At 36.6% G+C, this 22,270-nt stretch overlaps 1 protein-coding gene across 8 annotated transcripts in view; it reads right to left on the bottom strand.

Annotated features, from left to right (window-relative positions):
• NCOA2 (nuclear receptor coactivator 2) overlaps positions 1–22,270 on the bottom strand; it is a 175,700-nt gene that overhangs the window by 84,577 nt on the left and 68,853 nt on the right. For all 8 annotated transcript variants that reach the window (XM_070747910.1, XM_070747916.1, XM_070747914.1 and 5 more), the window contains exon 3: positions 940–1,044. In XM_070747910.1, the coding sequence (XP_070604011.1) occupies positions 940–1,025 (86 nt within the window). In that variant the 5' untranslated portion in view covers positions 1,026–1,044. The remainder of the gene's footprint in view (positions 1–939; positions 1,045–22,270) is intronic.

The raw sequence follows: 22,270 nt of genomic DNA on the forward strand, positions 1-22,270 counted from the left end.
CGGGGGGGAGGGATGACTGGACCAGCATCCCCACGGAGAAGGGTCTCCTCCCTGGCGCCCCTTCCCACTTTTCCTCCCGAGTCCCGCTGGGGTCCATTTCCAAAGCGAAGGGCGTGGGAGGCAGGAGACAATCGGGCGACCGGGGCAGCAGCACCGCCGCCGTCACCGCCATGCCCGGCTGTTTTAAAAGGTGACAGCCGGGCTGCGGGGCTTCCCAGCAGCCTCCCGAACCCCAAAATTTTGCCAAACTTCCAGGTCGGGAGGCTGCTGGGAAGCCCCCCCCCCCCGGCTGTTTTAAAAGGTGACAGCCGGGCGGCAGCGGTTTTTTTGCGGGGTTTTTTTTTGTTGTTGCACGGATTAATTGACTTTACATTGTTTCCTATGGGAAACAATGTTTCGTCTTACGAACCTTTCATCTTACGAACCTCCCCCTGGCACCAATTAAGTTCGTATCTTGAGGTACCACTGTATTTCTTGAAATCTCTTTTTCTCTAATATCTCTGATCTGCTTACAAGGTAGGGAGGAAAAAAATTAACCGAATTGCTTTCAATGTGCACTAAGACAGTAAGATGAAGCCCCATCATTCCAAACAGTGAGGGAATGGTTCGGAGGCAAACAAAAAATTAAACTGAATAGCTTTGTCTCTTTTCAACTGGACAATACTGTATAGACTGCAGCTCTCATACATATATTTGTTGTTTGCTTTAGAAGAGATTACTCTTCAAGACACTGAAGTTTTAATGTATTGAAGAGCTGTTCCTTTAAAAATATTCACTCAGCTTTATACTTTGCACAGGTGAACAGAGAGAAAAACCAAACTTCAGCAAATGATCTGGATCTATACAGCAATTGTTATATATCAAGGCAATAATGCTTTGGTAACATGAAAATGCAGACTTAACTTCCCATTCTACAAACATATTCATATCCAAACTAACCTCGGTCCAAGTTGATCAGGACATTCCTTTCGTTTTCGCAACTCTGCCCGAGCTGGGTCAGAGGAATTTTCACCAATTCCACTCATCTTAAACACATATCAGCAACTGAAAGACACAGAAAAGTCAGTAGAAAAACACATCATTTTTTAATTCATTTCCCCCCCAAGCAAGCAGGACATGAAGACATACCTGGCACATACACGTATGTGCATGTAAAAGTCAACCCAAAATAGGCATTCAAAGAACAAGAGTTTTAATGATATTTAAATATGTGAAACTTAAAGCTAAAATTAGATTTTCAGTGTCAATTGCTAACTTTCAAGTTGCATGTATTTCCTAACCCACAACTGCACTATTGAAACTTAATAATTGTTATGATTGTCAATGACCAGATCCTATATCAATATACAATTGAAAACATTTCATTATAAAATTTTGTTAAAATTTTGTATCATTTATTACTATTTTAGATCATCTTGTATTTTCATAGTTCTAAATAATCTCTCCACAGAATTCTTACTTCTATAAACTTTTGTATCAGAGACCAGGGACATAACTGAGATTTATTCCCAGGGAAGTGGGAATACGTATTGTGTATGCCACCATTTAAATCAGCCTTTGTATAAGCTCTTTATGTTTCTGTTGATTCTAAGACTTTATGAAGTGATTCAAGTAACGCATTACAATTATTCTCCACAGGATGCATTGGCTAAAGTTGGTATTTTCTATTTACTCAATGAACGAAGTCACCAGAGTGTAATAGTTATATTAAAATAGTTTAAGATAAGATGTAATGGCCTACAGAGCAGTTTCTAAACAATTCAGTATAAGACATTCTGAAATATTGTAAAGAATTTAAAAGGCACATAAGAAAAGGGGCGTTAGACTTACCTGATGTGCCTCTTCTCATCAGGTGGAGCCATCATTCAGATTGGGATGTCCTTGTCCAATCAGATGAAAGGACCAAATCTCATTCTTCTATAAATCACTGGGTCCGCCCATCTGGATGCCAGTTTTGCGAGGTTTGAAAACTTAAGACTCAACGTGGATACCTTATGAAATGTTTCTTAACTGTTGCAATCCCTTCCTGAGACCGACTGGAGGGAACAATCAGAGGCTTAATAAAAAAAAAATTAAAAAAATTCCCAGGCAATAAATTAAAATTATACTAACAAAAAAGGGTAAAACCCTGAAAAAACTGAACTATAATATAGACTTTTATCTAGGGTGGGACTGAATGATGGCCCCACCTGATAAGAAGAGGTGCATCGAGTAAGTTCAATGCCCCTTCTCCATCACGTGGCTGGAGCCATCATTCAGATTATGACATACCAAAGCCCTGATCCCAGGGGAGAGTTCCCCGTGCTTAGGCTGCTGAGGTTTCTCTAGAACCTCAGGGACCGCCTTCTGCTGCACGAATCCCAGCGACCAGTTAGGTCCCACAGAGTGGGTCTTCTTCAGGTCCCGTCAACCAAACAATGTTGCTTGGCGGGACCCAGGGGAAGAGCCTTCTCTGTGGCGGCCCTAGCCCTCTGGAACCAACTCCCCCCAGATACTAGAATTGCCCCCACCCTCCTTGCCTTTTGTGAGCTGCTTAAAACCCACCTCTGCCGCCAGGCATGGGGGAACTGAGATACACTTCCCCCTAGGCCTTAAAATTTTATGCATGGTATGTCTGTATGTATGATTGGTTTTTATATAATGGGTTTTTAACTGTTTTTAGTATTGGATTATTTTTATATACTGTTTTATTACTGTTGTTAGCCGCCCTGAGTCTGTGGAGAGGGGCGGCATACAAATCCAATAAATAAATAAATGAATGAATGAATAAATGAAATAAAAAAATAGAACGCATTGTACTCTTCGTCCAAATGCTGCATTTGCTGATGCGAACTTGTCAACTTTGGTTGACAAGCACTTGGTGTATGAACAGGCCCCAGTCCTGCCACAGCCTTTGCCTTGGTTAAAAGAGATCTGAACAACTCTGGTGGGAAGCGAGTATTAGAAACTGTTATTTCTGGAACATAATTCTCATCCTCCGACAGTTCATAGGAATCCTTACCCAGATCTATTACTGGATGGGTTGAGAAAATGCAAATCCTACGGGAAAAAGCCAAAATTCAGAAAGGCATTTTGGTAGCCACGATTGTCCTAGTCTGGAATGAAACTGGAATCCAAGTGGGAGGACCAGTGATTTATAGAAGAATGAGACTCAGTCCTTACCTCTGACTGAATGAAGACATATCTCAATCTGAATGATGGCTCCACCCACAATGGAGAAAATATGATTTTGTCAAGTATCTTAATAGCTGTGATATTCTTTTCTGATACAAGGATAAGATTTTAATGTTTTTAAAAAGTAAGCTTTCATTCAACTGTTAAAATAAGAAATAAGATTCTTTTTCATGAACATTAAACAAAACGTTATCTGAGTAAGGTCTCAGGATGTAATTACAGTTATTGAGAACAATCTACTTTCCACCAGATGTTGGGTGAAAGAACATAGCTTGTTTCCAATCTCTCCTTGTTATCAGTAACTAAATAAAAGTTTCTGCTTTCATTGTGACAGCATACACTTATCCACATCCTCTATACATCTAGCATGAGAACAGCTTGAAATTGAGCATGTAATATAAGCAATGATAATCCTGTTGATAATCTTACTTTATTAAAATGCAGAAAACTTAAAAATAAAATGAAAAAAGGATTGCAAAATAAAACTAAAAAAATAAATGCAACAAATGACTGTATGACTGTAACTTGTTGCGTATATCCTAAGATTTTTATTAATATTGCTTCTTCATTGCTTATTTGACCCCTATGACAATCATTAAGTGTTGTACCACATGATAATTGACAAATGTATATTTTATTTTATGTACATTGAGAGCATATGCACCAAGACAAATTCCTTGTGTGTCTAATCACACTTGGCCAATAAAAATTCTATTCTATTCTATTCTTAAAAAACCCAGAATGAATTAATGCTTCATATTCAGTTTTCTGGTATCTCATTTTTTAAAATTCAAATTTTAAAAAATGTAATTAGGAAATGTAATTAAATACACTCTTGTAGTTTTAATCTTCAATCTTAATTTATGAATGTCACACTACAGTTTTATTGTTGACGGCTTTTCACTATATAAACTTCTTATATTACATTCATAATTGTTGAAAGATAACATAGTAAGTTCAGTTGTGATTTTACATAGTACACTTTTTATTCCTAAACTTAATAGCTGTCATGAAGTTAATTGTAATTGTTGATAACTAAATTAGTTTCATAGTTTGAAAAAAGCTGTCTGTTTGTCTGTCTGTCTTTCTGTCTGTCTGCCTACCTACCTACCTGTCTACCTATCTATTTATAAATTCCTTTAATATATGGCTATAGCATTTGTGTCACGTTTTACCAAAACCAAGCCCTCTGGCGTGTGTGTGTACACACACACGCACACATACATCAGAGGGCTTGATTTTTGTTAAAATCTGACATAAATGCAATCCATATATCAAAGGAATTTATAGAAATGGATGAACAAAAGAAACAACAATAACCATATGTGGGTAGTTCATAAATTCAATAGTTTAGCCCTGATTTAGATTATTTATATGTTAATATAGCATTAGTTGAGAATACTTCTATATCAGAGTGATACATCATTTATCAGTCTTTATCTTAACTTTAATAAATTACTTCAAGTATTTAATGGAATAAATTTGGAGGTTTTAAATATTAAGTGGTTATGAAAAACTAAATGTTAATACTGAAGAAAGAGAGGAGACTGAGAACTCAGATTTTATACTCTGCCTAGCTTTTTTCGAGAGTGAAAAGTCACTACCCATAGGTACTACTCTATTTAAAATAACTAAAATTGCAAGGTTTCTATATTAATAGAAAATTGCAATATGGTAACTTTTTTCAATACAATTCTTACACCTGAAAACATAGGATCCCTTAATGTTCATGTTTTGCATTGCTTCAGATTAATTCTAATTCCACATCCTCATCACAAACTCTTGTTTCAAGAACTGAATAATCTTTTTTTAAATTTTAGGCTACAATATCTGAGGGTAGAGCAAATATAAGATACCCTACTACTCTTTTAAAACTATTTTTGTATTGCTTTGGTCTTTTGTTTCATTGTACAGCCCAGATTCAGGACACAAACAAGCCCTTGTTCAACACCCATTGCAGCCTAACTATGTTAGAGAAGGTCTAGAAGAATTCATGAAATAATTGGTCTTTACCCTTCCAGTTAGTTGCACAATTGAATGAAAAGCTGCTATGGTTCTCTCTCTCTCTCTCTCTGTCTCTCTCTGTGCAATGTTAATTGATTGATTGATTGATTGATTGGATTTATATGCCGCCCCTCTCCGAGGACTGGGGCGGCTCACAACAATATCCAATCTCTCATCACCTATACTCAATGTTACTTTCCTCCTCTAATATGAATCTACAATAGAGCAATTGTGAATAACACTGGGTTGCAAAAATATTGTTATATTATGCTTCCAGTATCAGTTAAAAAGGCTTTATTCCAGGCTTTATCTTCCCTATAACAACTGTTCTTTCCCTTTTTGTAAATAACCAGACAAATGGAGAAGTACTGTACATATTATGCACATTGAAAGTCAGAATAGGTGGAAATACTAGCAGTGGGGGGCTTTGGGGCAGGGTTGAATGGAGGAAAATATTTTTGATAATCTAAGTCATGGATAGGATATGGTTCAAATTCAACATTTAAAACCTGTTTCTCAGTTGGAAAAGAAAATGGAATGACTCACAGTGCTCCCTGGTAATTTGAATGCTCTGGAACTGACAGGAATGAAAATGTTCAAATACTAGTGTCAAAGACTGGTGTGGGAATTGGGGATGGAAACAGAGTTAAAATTCTGAAGTGGCCCTACTGAGTGGGTTTCCATTGCAATTGTGCTCTGCAATTAGTAGACAATTTTGCTTTTAATTATTCTTCTTCATACTTCTTTATTATATTATATACAGAACAATTATTCTTTAAGTAATCTTCTCTGTTAATTATTCTTTTCTTCAATTTTCAGATGTACAAAGTTGCTGAATCAAATTAACATGTCTCAACAGTTTCTTTTGTAAATACGCACACAATCTATTTTTATTCCAAAATATTGAAGTATTAATTTATGTTGGTTATTCCCCAATCTAGTGACAAAAATTGGTACAATTAGTGAGTTAATACAGTATATTGATTTTTAAAGGCACACATAACTAGAACAATCAATCACATGTCTTACTCTCTTTCAATAGTTAGCCTATAGGTTAAAAAGTTAGATTGGAAAACTTTCGATAAAGAAATAGCCTTGGGGAATGGTTGTTTTGGAACACAATTTACACAGTGCAAATTAAAGCAGAAACAATGTATTCTACAGACACCATTCTGACCACAATTATGTTGTATTGAATACTTTAACAGACCATAACAGATTAGATGAGTCAGCTGTAAAATTCTTTCACAGTTCTGACTTTGAGCACACTTTTGTAAAAATAAACAACAAAAATAAAATTTCCTAACAAGAAGCTTTTCCCAAGAACTATACTGAGTGCACTTGTAAATCAGTTGCAACTCCAAAGACAGAACTGGATAAGACAGAGACACGTCTTCCTTTCCTTTTAAATATTAAATAAATAAAAGCGAAAGACATTTTAAAATTGTAATAAACTAGATAGGGTGGGGAAATTCTCAACGCATCATCTTCCATACCTGGTATAGAGAATGGAGCTGCCTCGTCAACACATTTCTGCTTCATTATATAAGTTGTGCCCTATTTCCTATTTTATTATACTGTGTGCAGAAGTTCAACATCACTTTTGTAAGTTCAATGTTTCTTAAAAACCATAAAACAAACGTAAAAGCAAAATGAAACATTTCATTATAATTGAATGAACAGTTTCTTGAAACTAAGGAATATTCAACTATTAAAATGCTTCATTTGCATTTGAATTGTGCCATTCGTAGCATCATAATGTATTTTAGTAAAAAGCATAAGCAATAAGATGGTCTTTATAATTTAATAATGTGATTCTGCTATCATAATATGCCACATAATATGCCAATACATTTCTCTAAATTCCAGGATGATTGCTGACTGTTTTACAAATAATTTCCTAAAAACATTATTTTGCTCATTACTATTCATAGTGGGGGGGGAAACACTTCGCTGTTAATAGCTTATGTCTCTTAATTACAGATTGTTTCATGTTTTTATTTAAAATTTTCTAACTAAATATTAGTTAAGCCAGGATAGAAACCAGGAGACCGCACGAATCCCAGTGACCGATAAGGTCCCACAGAGTTGGCCTTCTCCAGGTCCTGTCGACTAAACAATGTCGTTTGGCAGGTCCCAGGGGAAGAGCCTTCTCTGTGGCAGCCCCGGCCCTCTGGAATCAACTCCCCCCGGAGATTAGAACTGCCCCCACCCTCCCTGTCTTTCGTAAACTACTCAAGACTCACTTATACCACCAGGCATGGAGGTGTTGAGACACCTTTCCCCCAGGCTTTTTTTAATACTTTGTTTTATGTTTGGTATGAATGTTCTGTTTGGTTTTTTAAATAATGATAGGGTTTTATATGTTTTTTAATATTAGATTTGTTACACTGCTATATTGTTTTTATTACTGTTGTGAGCCGCCTCAAGTCTTCGGAGAGGGGCGGCATACAAATCAAATCAAATCAAATCAAATCATAAATAAAAGTTCTAATTCTACCAGGCACAAAATCGGCTGGGGGACCTTGGGCTAAGTCACTTTCTGTCAGACATGGAATGAGACAATGCTAAACCACTTCTGAAAAATTTTGCCAAGAAAACTGTGGGGATCTTGGACCAAAGGTAACTTTGAGCACCAGACACATCTGAACAGGAGGGGGGGGGGACCCTAAAATATAATTCAAATATTTTATGCAATGGAATGTCTGAGTTCACACTGAAACAATTGAGTGGTGAATATAAAATATATTAAATAAGCAAACTTACAATTAAAATATGCTATATTTTAACTGAGTCTCATTACTTAACACATACAAAATCTTAGTTCAGGTATGGATAATTATAATATAGATTTCAGTTAAGTGGCTATGGAATGCATTAGTTTTACAAGTGCACAAATTTGCCTATGTCTGACGTATGGTTAAATTAGATGCTATTTTTACTTAAGCTATCTCAGTGGGAATTAATCATTTTGTTAATGTAATGTCAATGGAACTAGAAATCTGAAAACTTCAGATTGTTCAGAATACACTCTATGCTGAGAAGTGGGTTTAGAAAATTGTAAACTGAGTTTTCTAAACTGGAGCCTTATCATTTTTTCCTACCTTAGTCTGCTTCTGGATCAATTTAAAAGCTTCCGATCAAGACCTGGTATCAAGTGATCACCTGACTGTAGATCTAGAGCTTAAAATATCTTTTTAAAGGTCTTTCCCAGTTTGGTTTATAGCTGAAGTAACATGGACAGCGAATACAACTCTTCATTAGTAGTACTTGTTCTGTGGATACACCTTAAAAAGGCTTATCAGGTGTGTTAGCCATTTTAAAGCAATACAGGTAGTCCTTGACTTACAACCACAATTGAGCACAAAATTTACCTTGTTAATTGAGACATCTGTTAAATGAATTTTGCCCCATTTTACAACATTTCTTGCCACAATTGTTAAGTGAATCACTGCAGTTGGTAACTTAGTAACACGGTTGTTAAGTGACTCTGGCTTCTGTCAGAAGATTGCAAAAAAAAGATTATTTGACCCAGGGATGCTGCAAGGGTAATAATTATGAACCAGTTGGCAAGCATCTGAATTTTGATCACATGATCACAGAGATGCTACAAAGATTGCAACTATGAAAAATGGTCATAAGTCACTTTATTCAGAGCCTTTGTAATTTTTAAGATGAGGACTACAGAGAAAATTCTCTTTCTTTTATAGAGAATAACAGCCATAAAAAATATAAATTATATACTGGAAAGACTAAACCAGACTATACAACATTGCAATGCAAAAAATGAACCAGTTGACAAACATCTGAGTTTGCAAGCATCATTCTCCTGAGTACTTTTCACATGTACATAGAAAAGTAATGTTTATTACACCCAAGAAATCTGAATAGGTTTTTCACATGGGAAATAGTGTTCCCTTTTATCTTTGCCTTCATCCTTCAAGGCCACTTTTGACTATCCCGTTAGCAGAAGCTTGACAGTAAACTGAACATTCCGTTCAATTGTTATTAATTTGTTTCAATATGCTATAGGCATCTATGTTTTTATATTAACATTAAAGCAATATATTAGAAAAATGAATAATCTTACACTTTCTCGCAAAAAGCCAAAATTGTTCATTTTTAAAGCAAAGAGGTGCCAACTGGAAGATAATATAATAAACACCTTAGCTATACCGGTAAATGTAAAAAATGATTTTTTTAATTGCAGATGCACAGTTAATGTTCATAATCACAATGGTATTAATAAGCATCTATCTGCACTTTTTAATATTTAAAATAATTTCAAATATGGATAACTTAAGTTCTGGTATATTTTACCCATTCAACAACAACAAAATATTTCTAGTCTGACATCAATACTATAGTACAAAATGGTTTCTAATTTCTGGGTTCATATATACGGTACTAAGGTTCCTAATACGACTATTCACTGAGCTGTTTACATATTAAAAGTATGTCAGCCACCTCTAATAAGCCCCTCTAATAAGCTCCAAAATAGCAAGTGAAGGTTATAACACTAAAACAGAAAATTGCTTTCCTCAAGCAATGCGCAGGAATCCGATTCTGATTAAATCATTCAGCAACTGATATTAAGATGCTTCTTGACTGAATCATACCAATTATAGCAACAAGCTTAAATGCTATTAAAACAGGGGGAAATGAAGGTAATAGGGGCATTGGGGGTAACAAATCACTCATTTAATTAATATCCTCATTATTCAAAATTATAATAAAGCAACAGTCAAAATCTTCTGCTAAAAAGCAAAGGGTACCACAAAGATTATTGGGTACTGTTTCACACTGTAACGTTTATTTACTAATATTTATATGCCTCTTAGTTATAAATCCTATGTATAGCTCACACTCAAGAAATAAAACCCACAAAATTATATCAACAGTAACATTAATATAAAAGACACACACAGAAAGAGACAATTCTCTTCCCTTCGCTATGAATGATATTAGTCCTCCATTTTAGATCTCTATCCTCTATCAGTGGGCAGGATCTTTGATGTGACTAGCTCCCTTTAGGCTGATAATTTTTTAATACACAGATCAGCGATGTCAAACTCAAGGTCCATGGGCCACGAGCTCCGTTTACGCTGTCAGAAAGTTGCAACAGGCCATTCCAGCCGAAAACAGAGTTCGTGGAGCCTGTTTTCGCTGGCAGAGCAATCAGGCCATCACAGGTGACCCCCAACATGTGTGATGTCAAGCTGGCCACATCCACCTTCGCCCAAGATCAAACACAACCCTGAATGAAACTAAGTTTCATACTTCTGACATAGATCCATATCCATCCACCTATCTATTTATAAAATATATAGGAGATGACCAGGCTGAATCAAGTGCGTCATCAGTTTGGAGTCCCTTCATGACACAAGAGAACTACCGTTCCTCAATTCCAATAATTCTTATCAACCACCAATTTGCTTTGATCAATGGTTCATATTTCAGATTCTTGTTTAGAGTAAGCATGGAATAAACCTGTGCACAGTTTGAATCTAATTGGACTCCCGATTTCTTGTACTTGACACAAACATTTACATACATACATGTGTAGTCTTTTAAAATAAACCCAGACACTTGTGGTTCTCCAAAAAGGTAGGCATGTAGGAATAATGAACACAGTATATATTTGTATACTGTATTATCTATCAAGGACTTAAGATTTCTATAACAGAATTGAAGAATAGGGACTTTATATCTTGTAACTGTTGTGCCCACAATATAGTATGCAACTGAACACAGATGCAATGTGCTGTTAGAAGATATTTGAAATTTTTAATGAAGATCAATTTTAAATGAAAGAGTAGTAGATCCTTGGAACAAACTTCCAGCAGAAGTGGTAGATAAATCCACAGTAACTGAATTTAAACATGCCTGGATAAACATATATCCATCCTAAGATAAAATACATAAAATAGTATAAGGGCAGACTAGATGGACCATGAGGTCTTTTTCTGCCGTCAGACTTCTATGTTTCTATGTTTCTTAAATAACATTCAACTGAAATAATACAGTAATACATAACTGTACAATAATACAGTTAAATAACATTCAACTGAAATAATATGAACAAGCAGTTCATATTAAATTTAAAATTCTCTACCTCCATATTCCACTTGACTTCATGCGTAGCAAAACATAGAGCCATAGGAAAGGTAAATTATATACTAGAAAGACTAAACCATACTGCTGTGTAAGAAGGAAATTATTATCTTAGTAAGATGATTATTTAGAAAGATAATAACGATGGGAAAAAATGATCATTTAAATTTATAACAATCATAGGTCATTAAAAAAACATAGTTACAACATTTTGAGTTTTACAAACAGTGTATGTTCATTCTGGCCTGCTAATTAGAAGTTCAATAACCTTGACCAAATAAAAAATAACACCATACTGATTAAACTGTGCATATTTCTATTAATGTGGATAAACTATAACTGTAGATTGCTGTTCTTAACATCCTAGCATCCATGTATTTTAAATATACCACAAAGAAATTTCATTTTCAACAGATTGCTCCATGTTGCCCAAGTTAACACAGAGTGGTTATCTTAGGCAAAATATTAATTGGGCAATAGTGTGACTTACTGTATATCCTCCTTCATATATAAATTTGTTCATGATGATAATCTTTTGGTAACACCTAGCAGCTACTAAATTGTCACATTGCTTATACAATACAGTTTAAACTGTATTTCAATTGAACCATAATAATTTGGGTGCATTCTTATTTAGTAATGTAATAAACCCTAAGACTACTGTATAAGCAATCCTCACTTACCAACTGCAATTTGGACTGGAATCTTTATGGGGGGTTTGTAAATTGATACATCATTTAGAGTATTTGACTTACAACATCAGTTCCTGCTGTAGTTAAGCAAATAATCTACAGTTATTAAGTGTGAACCATGTGACTGCAACTTATGACTTCCCTTCTAGCTTCCTATTGACTTTACAAATTGTGATCACTCTTGACAGAGAACAATAGGAAACTACTTATGTACCATTAATCTACATATTATCATAGTCAATGAGAGTGTTTGTGGACTGCTGTGACCATTGTAAATAAATGCCAGTTGCCAAGAACTTAAATCATGATCTCATGACATGGGGATGCTGTGACAGGAGTAACTTCTTAGACCAGGTGTTACCCTTTTAAAAGTACCATTGTAGCTTTGGTCTGTAACTAAACTGACTGGTAAACAAGGTCCTTTGTATTGCACCACAACTTACAACCAAAGTGCATGAAAGGATAGCCAACACAAGTTGAAGGCCAGAAATAAATATGCAGAAAGATAGTCCAGCCAACAGAAACTGAGGAAACTATAAGGGGTAAAGTTAAAAACCTATATAATTCCCTCATTAGTTCCATGGAAAGTTGAAGGGGGAATAATTTTCCAGCCTTCCTTATTAGTGAGTATTATTAAATGGGGGAGAATGTTAAAAGCTACAGGTGCAGTTTGCATGCTCTAGTCCAACTCATTATTGCCTAGAGATAACATTTCTAAATGTTATCTCTAGATAATAATGTTGGAGTAAAGCATGCAAACTGAACCTGTAGCTTTTAACATTCTCCCCCATTTAATAATACTCACTAATAAGCATTGCTGAAAAATTATTCCCCCTTCAAACTTTCCATGGTACTAAAGAGGGGGTTCAGAGGCTACAAGTGGACAACCACTTATTAGAATCAGGGTTTAACAGATAATGGATTAATAATAATTAATAATAATTTATTAGATTTGTATGCCGCCCCTCTCTGAAGACTCGGGGCAGCTCACAACAATAATCTATTACGTAAATATCTTTGAGAGGTGGTATATAAACAGACTGAGACTCAACCCCGACAAGACGGAGTGGCTGTGGGTTTTGCCTCCATCTGTCCATCTGTCCATCCATTACTCTGGGGGGAATTCTGACCCCCTCAGAGAGGGTATGCAACTTGGGCATCCTCCTCAATCCACAGCTAACTTTGGACCATCATATTTCGGCTGTGGCAAGGGGGGCGTTTGCCCAGGTTTGCCTGGTGCACCAGTTGCGGTCCTATTTGGACAGGGTGTGTGTACTCACAGTTGCTCATGCCCCTGCCACCTCAAGGTTCGACTACTGCAATGCACTCTTCATGGGGCTACCTCTGAAGAGTGTTCGGAAACTTCAAATAATGCAAAATGCAGCCGCAATAGCGGTTATGGGCTTCTCTAGACATGCCAATATTTCTCCAACACTCTGCAGACTGCATTGGTTGTTGATTGGTTTCTAGATACAATTCAAAGTGTTGGTAATGACCTACAAAGCCCGCCAGAATACTTGCGGGACCGCCTTCTGCCGTATGAGTCCCAGCGACTGATTAGGTCCCACAGAGTTGGCCTTCTCCAGCTCCCGTCAACCAGACAATGTCGCTTGGCGGGGCCTAGGGGAAGAGCCTTCTCTGTCGGGGGCTCGGCCCACTGGAATCATCTTCCCCCTGAAGATTTGAACTGCTCCCACCCTCCTTGCCTTCCGTAAGAATCTTAAGACCCACCTATGTCGCCAGGCATATATATGTTGTATGGCTAAACTAATATGATTGTTTTTAAATGTTGGACTTTTAAACTGTAATTTCAAATTTAATTAGATTTGCCTTTGTGTTGTATTGTTATATTACTGTATATGCTGTGAGCCACCCCGAGTCCTCGGAGAAGGGCGGCATATAAATCTAATAAATAAATAAGTATATTATTCTAGTTCTCATTAGCTCTTTAAATAAGCTAGGGAAAGCTTGTGTCATATGGCTTTAATAATTATTTTAAATCTCTTAATAACAATCCTGCTCTGGAATTTGGATGGAGCAGTCAAGTAACTCTTCCTAGTTGAGTGATTTTTTTTCTAGATTCTTTTTCTCCACAATCTCAGCCTTATTTGGCCCATTTAAATTCAATCTTTCTTTTGTTGTTTTCTGTTTGCAGAAATAATTTGGTTCCTTTTTGTTCAGAAATATATTGTGCTAATATTTGATTGCTTTTACCAAACTTAATTCCAAGGTCCTGCTAGATTGGAAATAACCAATTAGAGAAGGCATCAGAACATGGTTTCTGAATTTCTTTGCAACTCTTCAAAACGGTTCCACTTTAGAGCGTATGACTAGAAGGGAGGATGGGTTTCAAATGGAGGAGTTGACAACTTTTCAAGCTACTGCTCAATTATCAGTCCTATGGGTATGTATTTGGAGGCTGGCAATTTGTTCTGTGACAATCAACAGTTCAGTTACAAATAACAGAATACTCACACACTTCTAAAGTATTATGATGGACAAATAAACTAGTGAATGTCAAGAGAAAGCCAAATAGACCAGCAAGAACCATGCCAACACTTTGTTACTGCTCATTTCTGACTTCTCCCTTGAGTTCCTACTATCTCTCAGATGTTGATATAAGTTTTCCATGTCTTAGTTATAACCAATTCAACTACTAGAGTTCACTTTCTATGGGGCTGCCCTTTTAAAATGTTCAGAAGCTGCAAATTGTGTAAAACATGTGGTCCAATCTGCAGACTAGTACACAGTACTAGGACCATATCATGCCTGTACTGAATGATATATCCATTTAATTTGTTGATGTTGACCTTCAAAATCTAAATAGCATAGAGGTGTTGACTATAAGACTGCCTGTCCTGCTATGTGTCTGGCCAGTTACTTAGATCAGCATGAATGACTATTCAGAAGATGCTGGGAATATTCGGAAAATAACTTTTTTTCTGGTGAGTTTGAAAGCTATGGAAGGTGTTCTCTAACTTAGTGGTTTATTTCCCATACCCTCCCCCCATTTTATGAAATGTGTCTTTTTCATCAATCTTTTAAATTTTTATTATTATTTTAGTAACTACTTTTAAATTCTGACGGCATAAAATTGTAATTTGCATTTGCTATTGCTGCTCTGAGTAACAGAACAAACAAAATAATTGCATGAAATATAACCAAGTCCATGCGCTATTTTGCTACCTGCCCAGGTGCAGTAGCATAATTGCGCTGGATTCCGCTAGCACTCAGAGCCTTGGGGGCAAGCACACATCACAGTTCCACCTTAGCAGCCCACCTCTGAATATAACATGCATTACCATCCACATCAAACAACCAAATGATTCACCCAGACCATTATTATTTATTTATTTAAGACAATGTATATGTATAGCTGCCCATTCATGCTCAGTGATTTTGATTTGAATGCCGCCCCTCTCCGTGGACTCGGGGCGGCTAACAACAGTGACAAAAACAGAATATAAAAATCCAATACTAAAAACAGCTAAAAACCCTTGTTATAAAACCAATCATACATACAAACATACCATGCATAAATTGTAGAAGCCAAGGGGGAAAGATTATCTTAGTTCCCCCATGCCTGACAGCAGAGGTGGGTTTTGAGAAGCTTACGAAAGGCAAGGAGGGTGGGGGCTATTCTAATCTCTGGGGGGAGTTGGTTCCAGAGGGCCGGGGCCGCCACAGAGAAGGTTCTTCCCCTGGGCCCCGCCAACCGACATTGTTTAGTTGACGGGACCCGGAGAAGGCCCACTCTGTGGGACCTAACTGGTCGCTGGGATTCGTGTGGCAGAAGGCGGTCCCTGAGATAATCTGGCCCAGTGCCATAAAGGGATTTATAGGACATAACCAACACTTTGAATTGTGACCGGAAACTGATCGGCAACCAATGCAGACTGTGGAGTGTTGGTGTGACATGGGCATATTTAGGGAAGCCCATGATTGCTGTCTAATACACAAACAATAATACGCACACACCCAGGCAACAATAATCAAACAAACCAGCCATTTAATGGGCTCCATCTCACTTGGGTTCCCCTGGTTCATTGCAAAACTAGGTCTTCAGGGCCTTGGGAAAGAGTATAAAAGTGGGCTAAATCTAATCTCCATTAGGAAGATGTTCCAAAGGGAAGGAGCTGATTTTGCTGATTTTCTGGAAGACAAAATTGTTTTGGCTTCATTCAAATAAATGTGACTTGATGTCTTAAAATTTAAATTTAATTCTCTTTATGACTTAAAAAGTCTTAAAATATTTTTCTTTGTTTATAGAAATGTCACCCATCCTAATATTGCTCAATTAAAAGATGTTAATGTTTAAATTCATTGCACTGAACATTACAATGTATTTATTTAGTTTATAACTTAGAACATTGGACCATTTTTTCCACTTACTACTTCACGATGAAAATCTGGATTACAAATTCATAACCTCCAATTCTTGGTCATTCTTTTTGGGATGAATCAATTTCTGGAAGGGCTTAATATACCTCATAAACTGCTAGGAAGATATGACTACTGTAGGAAAAATATGGTGATGTCAGGAACTGTAACCTACCTATCCCTCAACAAAGAATGAGGCTCCATGACTGAGGAGAAGCTATACTTAAGTGAATTTGATCAGGGTTACTCGCATGTGAATAATGTATAAATACTTGTGGAAAAACTCAAATCTGATGGCACTACCACTTGGGTGGATGAGTGGACCACGGAACCAAATGTTTTAGGTAGCTAATCTGCACCATAATTGTTTGGGCTGCCCATACACATTTTAGTGCTGTTTAATTAGGTATACTCCACAGTTACAGTTTCCTCTTGGGTGTCTTCTGATCCCCATCAGGCAATGATATTATAGAAGAATATGGGTTGTTAGAATCATAACATACATAATTGATATCTGTTAATCAAGTAAAAAACTGTAACACATGAGATCAAATTAAATCAATAGTATACTGTATTTTTTTTTTGTCTATAATATGTACTTCACCTCCCAAAAGTAGGGGAAAATGTCTATACATATTATGTGTGAATGTTGCAGAAGCCCCACCCACTTCCCAGCCCTCACTCTTCAGCCTCTGCCTCCCAGCAATTTGCCTCCTTGCAGCAAACAGCCTGGTCAGCTTCAGCACAGCCTTATTTATCACAAGCAGCTGATTAGCAGTTGGATAGGCCTCCCAGAATACAGCTGATCAGCTATTCCAGGCTGTGAGGATCGCCACCACCTGTATGCCCCATTTTCGGCCTCTGCATGTCCCATTTTCAGACCATTCCTGGCAATTGGAAATTGCCGCTGCCACTGCTTATCTATGCTGAACAGTAGCAGCAGTGGAACAGGCCAAAAGTGGGAAGCATGGACGCTGAAAATAGGACATGTGGAGGCTGAAAATGGGGTGTGCAGAGGAACAATAAGCAGTAGCAATCCCCACAGCATGTAACAGCTGATTGGCAGTATCCCAGGAGGTGAATCCAACTGCAAATCAGCTGGTCATGCTAAATCAGGCTATGCTGAAGCTGACCAGGCTGTTTGCTGCAAGAAGGCAAGTTGCTGAGAGGCAGAGGCAGATTTCTTTTCTTGCTTTCCCCCCCAAAAGCTAGGTTCATCTTATGGTCCAGAGCATCTTCTAGGGTGAAAAATATAGTAAATATCAGCAGTTAAGCAGCAGTTAATTTATCAAAGCCCAGAATCCAATACAAGATGAAAACATTACAACAAGCCAATTCCCTCTCTTTGGAGGCAGGCAGAAGGGAAGCCACAAACGGTCTACAATTGATCTCCCCATTCCTTTACAACCTTATCTATCTGTTCTTAGGCTAAGGCTAACAATCTGCAGAGATTCTTATATAATGGAAGAATATAACAAAATAATGAGTCATTAACCTTACACAGGGGGGGGGGAGCTTTACTATTATATACAATAAATGATTGGTGCATAACTATATTTTCAACTAGATCCCTTGGTTGGTCTGCTTCTCCATGATCCAGACTAAAAGATACTTAGTCCTTCTAATGTAAGAGTGGCTAGAGAAAGCACACAGTAGTGCTTTCCACTAGGGCAATAGTGCACAGGAGTGTCAAACTCAAGACCCATGGGCCAGATCCGTGCCATGTGTGGCCCCTCCACTCCCTATTTAGGTTGACAGGGTACTGCAGGAGGCATCCATCACATCTCCCCTGCCCTGGCCCACAGAAGAGAACTACAATGCTGATCTGGCCCTCAAAGAAATCCAGTTTGACAGCCCTGCAGAGGTGGGTTCCAAATTTTATTTACTGCCACTCTGTGGGCATGGCTTAATTTTGTGGGAGTAGCTTGATGGTCATTTGACTGGGTGTTGAGTGGCTTGATTGTCATGTGTAGGAGTAGTTTGGCAGTTATATGACTGGTGGGAGTGGCTTTGCGGTCATGTGACTAGATGGAGGGTGGTTTGGTGATCATGTGTCTGGGTGGGCGTGGCCAACCTGATGTAATTCACATCAAGGGTTAGGGTGCCTAGACTCTCACTTCAAAAGGCCTCAACGTGATACAATTTTCCTGTCTATTTATTTACTACTACTAAACATCCAAAATATACTATTTAATCCTATGTATATATGCCTTATGTGTACATACTTATTGCACACAGGCACACAAAAATATCTACTTTATGTACACACACACTTTTTCTAAAATTATTCACATTCAACCTCACTTACTGCATTTGGAAAAACACACCCAGAGTCCACTTTCTGACACATATTTAACCATAACATCTGTACATTAGGACAGTATACATGCCTTCAGATGTACCTCTGTAGTGTACACATGACTGTTAGAGCCAGGAGATGTCATAGATCGAGTAAAATGTGGTGAAACTCACTTAACAATGTTCTTGGTTAGTAACCAAAATTTTGGGCTCAATCGTGGTCATAAGTCAAGGACTATCTCTGTCTTCCTCTGCATGGCAGCCTTGTCCTAGTAAATTCCTTCTCTTCTCTGGCAATTTTCCTTTCTGTTAGAGGCACCAAAATAATCCAGACAGTTTAGGGTTTCCTGCTGCAGAAAGAGATTGGACTAGATGACCTCTGAGATATCTTCCAGTCCTAAATTGCTGTGTTATTGAAGTTTTAAAATATCTTCTAAAGCCATGTCTAGTGCCAGCGTTTGTGGTGGTTCCTTTCTCTTCTTTCTCTCCTCTTCTCTCCCTTCCTTTTTCTTTCTTTCTTTTTTCCTTTTTCTCCCTTACTCTTTCTTTCTTTCTCTCTCTCTCTGTCTCTATCTCTCTCTCACACAAACACCCCCACACATACCTACTTGGTCTGGGCACAAAGTATCTGTTGTTACAGAAGTTTTCATTTATCTCTATAATATATCTGGTACTAATCAATACCCTATCTCTCAACTACGTAAGGCCTATGTGTATTTACTTGGCAGTAAGGCTACTATCTTTCAGTGGGATTTACTCCTAATAGATACACAATCATGATTGTTTAATAGGCTCCAAGTAAAATTTCTACATTAATAAAATTTATACCTAAACAACTGAATATAGGAGCAAAAAATAATAGTCTGAGCTATACTTCTTCCCCATCTTCCCCATCACTTCCTTTTGCTTTCAGTGTGGGAGGGGAAACCTAATAAAAATGGGAAGAGGGAAGGAAAATGGTGCATAGTTGCAAAATAAAAGAAGGGTATTTTTCAGCCACTTTCTGGGACTGAAAAATTTAGGGGAACCAAGCAGGGGTTGGTTCTAACTTACCTTGCTGTTGGTTTGCTTTTTCAAGATGCCGACTGCATGCATAGTGCTGGAAACCCAGCTAAAAAAATAATATATATATTTTTTAAAAAGACAAAATAAGATGGCTACCGCATGCACAATGCTTCTGCGGATGCTAAAAATAATAATAATTAAAAATAAAAAATAAAAAAAAATAGCATTTTTTTTTAAAAAAAGAAAGCCAAAAATAAGATGGCGACCACATGCCCAGTGCCAGAAAATTGGCTTCTGCACATGCTCAAAAGAAATTTTTTTTAAAATGATTTTTAAAAAAAATGATGATGGTGTCCATAGACCGGCATCAACTGATCCTCTTCGTTAATGTCATTTTGATGTTACCAGGTCGCTACCAGTTCGGACAAATCGGTCCGAACTGGGAGGAGCCCACCCTGGTGTAGTACATTAGGTATCCTGGCATCCTGGTGTAGTACATTAGGTACATTAGGTTCAAAGGCAAAGGTGTGCTGCATAACACTTGAAGGAATACATGCAGCATTTATTTGCAATATCTTAAACCAAGTGTGTCTTTTTCTGTGCTTATACTACAGTATAACCATTTCAAGAAAGTAGAAAGATGTTGTAAGAAGTTGTTATTATTATTGTTGTTGTTGTTGTTATTATTATTGTTGTTGTTATTATTATTATTATTTATCAGATTTGTATGCCACCCCTCTCCGAAGAGACAGGCAGGTGGTTAACATCTACACTTCTTAATATCTAATAGCCAATAATAAAAGAAGAAATCATATACACAAAAGAAGAAAGCTTATAGAAAACTTTAGAATAAGGGTGATGTGATGCTGAAAGTGAAAAGCAAAATCAATAAAAATAATGAAAATCACTTAAGGATTTATGCAGTAAAGTCTGTCATTTTTTTCATTGTAAACTCTTCAAAAATAGAATGTGTAATATATCTAAACAATACATATGTATGGCAGTATATAAAGCTAAGTTCTAATGAAAAAATGTATGAACTTTCCAAATGCAAATATACCACTTTCACCCAGAACAAATAAGCTACACTAAATATTCTTGTGAACATGGTAGAATTTTTAGTTACTGGTATTATATTTATCCCACATATATATTCAATGCAAAGTGGTGAACAAACTTAAAGTAACTGGTCACACAATTGGCTTTCCTTCCTAAAGACAGGCCTAGTACCAATGCTCTAGGTCAGAGGTAGGCAAAGTTGGCTCTTCTATGATATGTGTATGTCAACTCCCAGAATTCCTGAGCTAGCATGGTTGGCTCAGGAATTCTGGGAGTTGAAGTCCACAAGTCTACCCCTGCCTGCAGGTCTAAGCCTGTGCAACTAAAATAATTTTAGGAAAGTGAAAAAAAAATCACACATTGATATAGTGTTCCATAGTTAATTATTACTCTTTGCTCTTAAGGACTTACAATGGGATCTTCTTTGTATACCTATTGCCCATTTATGTTTTAATATAAATAATATCGTTCACCATTTGTTTGAAAATTAAACAAAATATTTGGGTTAGCACCATAATATCCCAATAAAATCTTAAAAGCACCTATTTGTACTATAGTTGTGTCTGGATTTCTACTCTTTAAAAAATGCAGAACTTAATTTAGTTGCAGTAAAAAAAAAGTCAATCATGTAAGAATTCAATATTAAAGATGTCTACAATTCCTTTAGAAGAAATTAACAAGCATTCAACACTATATAGCTATTAGTAACTTGACAACGCCCACCTAGTAATATTTGAGGGGGGGATGTTAGCAGTATTATACCATCCATATCTACTGAAAAACAAATTCCATGAGTTCATGGAGGGGGCTTATTACTCATGTTAATAAACATAAAGGATAGCTGATCAAGAATAGCATTTCATATTTAAGGATACAAAATAAAAATATTTGCAGAGAAATAGTATCTAACAATATATATCAAGCTATTTTTCTCTTCAAGGTTAAAAGAAAGGTAAAGATTGTCAGTAAGGTTAAATGCATCAAAATATTCAGCATTATATAGATACAAAGATTGAAGTTTAAGTGCTATTGTCCCTATAGGAGCAAAAGACTAAATCAATAAAGATTAAAAAATGAAGTTACTAATTGTAATATTTACTACTACAATATATGACCTATTTTAAGCCCTGGGTCAGAAAATACAAGGATAATAAAATATCTATCTTCCTTTTATCTTAAGAATTGCCAGTCAAAACAATACAAGTACTGCATTGTAATTATACAGCAATTTAAGCATGCATATTCTTTACCCTTTCTTCATCCTGAAAAAAAGGGCTTATATTAAAAAAAAGCTTTTATTTTACCTGGCTTTACTACAAGTGCTGGGTTTAGTGTTCAACATTTTCTGTTCCACACTTTTTAATACATATATATTTCTAAGGAAATACATCATACATAAATATTAACAAGGGAATTATTAATGAAACTGTACTAGTTTTTAAGAGAGGAAAATGGGTAACGAATATGAAAGACACACTCCCTCTATTTGCTAAAGAATGCCAATGATCAATTGTCATGATCTGCATCTTGCACATTATACAAAA

This window comes from Erythrolamprus reginae, chromosome 3, assembly GCF_031021105.1.
Source record: "Erythrolamprus reginae isolate rEryReg1 chromosome 3, rEryReg1.hap1, whole genome shotgun sequence".
NCBI lineage: Eukaryota > Metazoa > Chordata > Lepidosauria > Squamata > Dipsadidae > Erythrolamprus > Erythrolamprus reginae.